The sequence below is a fragment of the Akebia trifoliata genome, chromosome 5 (assembly GCF_017979445.1).
Source record: "Akebia trifoliata isolate Shusen 1 chromosome 5, ASM1797944v1, whole genome shotgun sequence".
In the NCBI taxonomy this organism is placed as follows: domain Eukaryota; kingdom Viridiplantae; phylum Streptophyta; class Magnoliopsida; order Ranunculales; family Lardizabalaceae; genus Akebia; species Akebia trifoliata.
This window is the reverse complement of record NC_141379.1, coordinates 30,593,653-30,600,154: the sequence shown is the minus strand read 5'-3', so window position 1 is coordinate 30,600,154 and position 6,502 is coordinate 30,593,653. Positions and strand designations below refer to the sequence as shown.

Below are 6,502 nucleotides of genomic sequence, written 5' to 3'. Positions count from 1 at the left end.
GTGCAGTTATACATCCTGACGTAAAAAAATCTATGATTCTTTGCATATGCCACGTCGATGAGTTTTTAAATTATCGTGTCAGGTTTAATTATAAAATCATTTCAATTTAAAAATGTTGATTTTGTAAATCAACCTGACAGAATAACTTAAAAACTCACAGACGTGGCATGTGCAAAGAATCATATATTTTTTACCACGTCACTGAGTTTTTGAATTATTGTGTCAGGTTGAGTTAAAAAATCATTACACTCTGAAATAATATGACCCCACCTTAAGGTTTAATAAGTAGTTGTAAATTGAGGAAGTTATTTTTAGATAAGAATGCTTGTTAAAAAAAAAAGAAGATAAGGTTTGAGAACTACTACAGTACAGTACTGCTATATGGCTAAGTAACACACGTCATCAGAGTGTCCAAATGTCCGACCAAGCCGTCCAAAGACCAACAAACATGTTTTGATTTGTAGATTTGGGTCGTAGGTTTGCTTCTCTCTCAATTCTTGATTCCTCGATCCATCCACCCACGTGAGCTACTAAGAAATATTTGCGTGATAAACTAAAAAGCCTTCCAAAGGCCAAAACCCAAAGCCCCTCTCACTGTCTGTCTCTGAGCTTTAACAAAGAAGAACAAAAAAAGCATCTTTAACACTAGTAGAGAATACCAGAGAGAGAGAGAGAGAGAGAAGAAATGCAGCAGCACCTTATGCAAATGCAACCCATGATGGCATCCTATAACACCACAAACGTCACTACGGATCACATCCAACAGGTCTCTTTCCATATGACTTCTCTATTGGCCTTTTTTGTTTTCAAGCTTTTCATGTTTTTATTTACTTTAGTTGGGTTTATCAAGCTTGTATCTTGGATTTAATTTATTTTACTTGTTTTAATTAATGGGTTTTTGTTGTTTTGATGTTTCTTAGCTTGTATTCTAATGGGTTATTCTTGGTTCATGGTTTGGTGCTCCTCTTTAATTATTTTCTTAATAGAACTGTTGTGTTGTTCTTGGAATATATTAGTTTGATTTTTTAGGGTTTTCTATTGTTAATAATATATATAGGTTTTTTTTAATGCTTTAGGGTTTGTGATGTTGATGGTTCTATCGCTCACTTTTACCCCCCCCCCCCCTATTCTGTGTTTTTTTACTTCTTTCTAATTTAAATGTGTAAGCTTTGGAACTATTAAATATATTACTGTTTTGCTAAGATGATAAATTAAAAATGAAAATTGGAGGTCTTGGTTATTTTAATTTGGTCTAATTGAGATATTAAAGCATTTCCATGAACCCATGAAGGAGTTGTGTTTTGTTCTGTTTGTCATATTTATATCTTTTGTTCACCTCCACATTTGTTTGGTGCTTGGAGTACACATTGAACCAAAAAAGTTCCAACTTTTTAAGATTTAATGTGGCTAAAAAGGTGGTGTGCTTAGGAGTTAGGATAGTTTGTTTTCAAGCAAAAAAGCTTTAGCAGTAAAAATGGGACCTGTTTCTTAGTGGTCCAACAACATTTGTGAGGGATTCGGCCATAATGATAATGGCATCCATCTAGTTCATGGAAGCTGAGGTTGTGTTTGGCTGCTGGAATTTCTCTGTTCTTGTCCAAGATAATAGCTTATCCAACTGTTCAACTTGTAGGGGAGTATGAGATCAAGTATATAGTATGTCTACAGTATGGTGACAAAGTCGGGATTCGAGAAAATTCAACGAGGAAAAAATTCGGCAAAGTCAGAGAAAATTTGGGAAAAATAAAATTATATAAAAAAAATGTTTATTTCATATATTTAACAAAATTACAACTTTTCATATTAAATAAAAATGTATTTTTCAAAGCTTTGTGATTAAGTTTGGCTTAAATTGCTGATTGAACGAATCATGAATTAATTGTGACATTTTAAAAAATTGGAGAACATATTTATCAAAAAAAAAAATTGGAGAACTTTGTCACTATGGTCTACACCACAAAGTGGCATCATTTTTGGAAAGCAGAAAGGCCATTTTCCATTTGCCATGGATACAAGGAGTCAGGCATCCACAGAAATCTGTCCCTTGCCCCTGCAGCCAACAATGCCCAATATAGGGATGTTGGCTGTAATCAATGGGTCTAGCTCTGGTCCATCTCATGTTCATGATGTCTATGCTAATTTTCTTCTTACAAGACAGTGAATTTGGCGAAATCTTATTTTATTTTTTTTGGAATTTAGTTTTAAGGTTTCGGGTCATCTGTCCATTGCTTAAATTTTCTCATATATGTCATGGTCCTTCAGAGGCATATCTTGTGTTGGGTTTGTTTCTTCTGTTTAGTGTTGATTATTGACAAACACTAAAGAGATACAAGCATTAGCAGATAGGATCATTTGTATTAACTAAATAGTTATATCTAAGACAAGTTTTGGGCTTCGATTTGGAGGGATGAGGCTATAATAATGTGTGGTTTATGTGATGGCAACTACATGTAGGCGACCAAAAAAATGCTTATAATAATCTTTTAAATTTTTAAAAAAGTAATATTGTTAAATTTATAATAAAAAAAATTACTTTTAATTGTGAATTATATCTTATACATATGATTAACCCCTTAGAGTTTGCATATATTCATCTGTAGAGTTTACTAATAATTCTTGAATGATTATTACATGAACTCAATAGGGTATTTATAAATTACATCAACCAAGATATAAAAGGTAAGTCTAAAATAAACATCCTAATTATCCTAAGTCACTCCTAATATTTAAATTTAAATTTAAATATCTTAATGATGAAATGTATCATTCTCCATCACAACCTACCATTGGTGATGAGATACATTGACAATGATACAATGTATCTCATGCATCATAATATTATGCAACTTATTCTTTAAAATCATCATCATCAAGTTAACATTTCCCATTAATAGAAATGTGTACCTTCTCGAGAGCTTAAAAAATTGAACAATTGAAGAAGCTTGTTCTTGCAGGCATCGAGTGTCTGAAATAATCTCCATTTGAAAAGAGAAACACACAAAAATGGGTATCCGAGTTTGATAAACATTAAAAATGAGTCACTTCTGATGGCCCCTTAAATGTGTCTTTTGTTTTGTTGTTTGAATGGAATTTATTTCCTTCTATCTATTTAATTTTGGCTTTCTAGTTTTGATGATATTTGTATGCTATATCTCAGATCAATATTTTCAGCAAATTGAACTAGTCGTGAGTTTAATTTGACATTAGTTTAAACTTTGAACAGTTATATATGTCCATATTGTTATCTTATTGTTGCATTATTCTCTTTTCGAAAGTTGTTATTGAGATTGAACAGAGATTATTTCAGACAGAAACTGTTGCCTCTTTCTTCTTCTCGAGGATTTGATCGGCTCACATTTTTTTTTCCTGTAAAGCAGTTGTTTCTGTCATTTTTGAATGTTTTTTATTTTATCCATTTATGGACTATCTGTTTCACCCTTTTTATTACTTAATAACGACCATTTTCATTCTATTCAACGTTGAATTCACATATGCAGTATCTGGATGAGAACAAATCGCTGATTTTGAAGATTCTTGAGAACCAGAACTCAGGAAAACTGAGCGAATGTGCGGAGTAAGTTTGGCTTTTCCTCAACTCTATACGTGAAATAATAAAATAGTTATCCCATCAAATTTGTAATTACCAACAGAACCGTAATAATCTGTCACGATTTCTATTGCCTTTCAAGAGCTTCTACCTTCCATATTCAAGGTTGGAGAAGCTTATGCCGCAAAATTAACTTTAATCAAATTCCTTGAAGTTTTGAGAAGTCATTTTTAATTTATTGAAACGATAATGGTTTCTCTTCTTCCAAATACTAAGGTATAAGGGATAAAAGGCCAAATTATCTTCCCATGATTTGTAAAGCCCTCTTGTGCCCATTTCACATATGCAGTATCTTTATATTTAGCCTTAAATACCTCCATTTGTGTAGTTTTTGGTCTTTCTCTTGCCTTTTTAGAGCTTTTGATGTTGATGATGATGGGATTTACCACTCATCTCTTCAAATTCTCATCTCTGCTACGCAAATTTTATGGACACGTTTCTCGACTCCCCAACATTCAGCTCATAAAGCATGGTTGGTCAATTGTTTCTTTACAAGATTTTCCTTGAGTTTGACTGATACACAACCGTACAAAATATTTCAGAAAAGCTCTTCCACTTATTAATTCCACAGGTCATATCTTCATTAATTCTGCTCTCTTTGGGGTACCTTTTGGCTGTTGATCATAACTAGTGTCTCATCCATGGGAGTGTCCCTCCTAAAATTGCATCTCATGAATTCTGTTTTTGTCCTACTTATCTTAAAACCCTTAGTTTATAACTTACCCCCCAAAGTGCTAGTTTTGATTTCACTCCTTATCTAGTTTCATCAACTAACACTAAACATATGTCCATAACATATGCCACAGACCTTCCCTTGAGAAAGTCTTTAATCCATCTGTAACTATGAGTGGTGGACAGATTGCAATGCAACTCTTGGGTCATGGGTCAGGTCCAGCATACCCCCCACACACACACAAAAAAAAAAAACCTTAGTATTTATTCCTTTTACACCATTGCAGGAACCAAGCAAGACTTCAACGAAACCTTATGTATTTGGCTGCTATTGCTGATTCTCAACCCCAACCACCAGCGATGCACACTCAGGTACAAGTTTCTTTATCCAAATGTATATTTACCTACTATTTCATTATTATTTTCTAGTAGAGATCACTTTATTAGAGTCCATCTTTTTTCCTTTAGTTCCCTAATTCTGTCGCACAACCCGGCTCGCACTACATGCTACACCAGCAAGCCCAGCAAATGATGCCACAGTCACTTATGGCCGCTCGATCCTCCATGTTGTATGCCCAACCATTATCAGCAATGCAACAACAGCAAGCCTTGCATAGCCAGCTTGGAATCATGAGTTCAGGTGGTAACAATGGGCTTCACATGATACATAACGAGGGCAGTATGGGAGGGAATGGGGCACTTGGGTCTGTTGGGTTTCCTGATTTCGGCCGCAGCACTACTAGTGAGGGATTGCAGGGCGTAAGCAGGGGAGTGACAGTTGCAAGCAAGCAAGATATGGGGAGTGCTGGTTCTGTTGAAGGGCGAGGGAGCCAAGGAGGCACCGAAAATGAGGGGAACTAAAAGGTGACGATGGTCGCCTTTTTGTTAATGTTAACTTAAGAGTGTTTTTAGATCTTGAGACAAGTTCTGTTTACTAATGAAACTTCTAATCTGTGGTAACGGTGAGAGTTAAGACTGAGAACTTTGTTTATTGTTCAAGCATGAAATATGAATAGGGTATCCTGTAAATTTATGAGCTATTTAGTAAATGATTTATGTGCTTTCATCGGTATCATCATGATTTAGGTCATGGGTGATGATTCTGCTGCACTAGACTGGTCAATCCTTAGTTCCTATAGAATGAATATATATGGGGTGATGCCACTCATTCATCATATCGTCTTTTCTGGGTTATTTATTTACCTTATTTGGGTCTTATATTATGCATGTTTTCATTTTATTTTTATGAAATTCAAATTGATTTCTTACTGTTGATTCCCTTAGTAAGCTTCTGCTTTGTAACCCAAATATTGAGGTTTATCATGTTTTGTTTCCTTTTGTTTTAATTCTAACTTTTAAAAAAATGTTTGAATAGTACATGTCAGTCACATAACACTATAGAACATGTTTGTATCTTGGTCGAAGTTGAGGCAAATCAATCTTAAAACATGGGTTATTGCTTTGGATTCAAACCTTGTCCAACAGTTGGATCAAGGTTGTGAGTGCCAACATGTACATCATTCTCATTATATGGGTTAGAAGTTTCGAACTGGGCTGAATTTTTGTGAGGATGATCAATATGGTGAGGAGGTCATCTTCACCAAAAATCAGCCTAATCTAAAACTTCAAACCCTTATTTGACTTTTTAGGGCCTCCAAAAGCTTCCCTTATTTTTAATTTTTTTTTGAATTTTTTTAAAGTCCAATCAAATCCATGAACCCTAGAAGCTGAGGTTCTACACCATGGTTTCGAAACTCAGTTTGATGTCTCCTCTTGTTCGTAAACAAAATCGAGTTGTCTCAGACAAAATAAGTTTATACTTATTTATTTATATGAAAATAATTATAATTTTTTATAAAAATAAGGTGGATTAGAGGATGTTCAATGATAAAATTATGTTTCATTTATATAATATATATTTAATTTTTTGTTTTAAAATAACTATTTTATTTAAAATATACAAAATCCCCATTGGCTCAAATGAGTTTTATTGACTCGACTAAGATTTTCAAAATATCGTCCGAGTTATCTTGTTTGTCCTACAAGATTTTGCATCTGTTGTGAGACGTCTTCTCTATCCATCTCACTCATGAACGATATTGAGATGACTCCAACAAATCATTTGGCATGCGTGACGGGATTTAAAATCATTATGTATATAATACAACATTATAATTATAAATTTCTGATTCATTAAAAAAAATGTGATTTTGTGATTTTAAC

The 6,502-nt window shown here is 33.9% G+C and overlaps 1 protein-coding gene across 1 annotated transcript; it reads left to right on the top strand.

The window, feature by feature from the left end:
* Positions 1-391: 391 nt before the first annotated feature.
* On the top strand, positions 392-5,351 carry LOC147402138 (GRF-interacting factor 1-like). The gene is made up of 4 exons (XM_086443644.1): positions 392-766; positions 3,498-3,574; positions 4,567-4,651; positions 4,748-5,351. The coding sequence occupies exons 1-4, from the start codon at positions 686-688 to the stop codon at positions 5,138-5,140; spliced, it is 636 nt and encodes a 211-aa protein (XP_086299770.1). The 5' UTR covers positions 392-685; the 3' UTR covers positions 5,141-5,351.
* Positions 5,352-6,502: the final 1,151 nt, after the last annotated feature.

What these genes read in the sequence shown, in the direction of transcription:
- LOC147402138 (XM_086443644.1), top strand. Translation starts at nt 686, where the DNA reads ATGCAGCAGCACCTTATGCAAATGCAACCCATGATGGCATCCTATAAC. An exon ending in CTACGGATCACATCCAACAG is followed by an intron (nt 767 to 3,497) that starts GTCTCTTTCCAT and finishes TCACATATGCAG; the next exon opens with TATCTGGATGAGAACAAATC. An exon ending in CACCAGCGATGCACACTCAG is followed by an intron (nt 4,652 to 4,747) that starts GTACAAGTTTCT and finishes TTTTTCCTTTAG; the next exon opens with TTCCCTAATTCTGTCGCACA.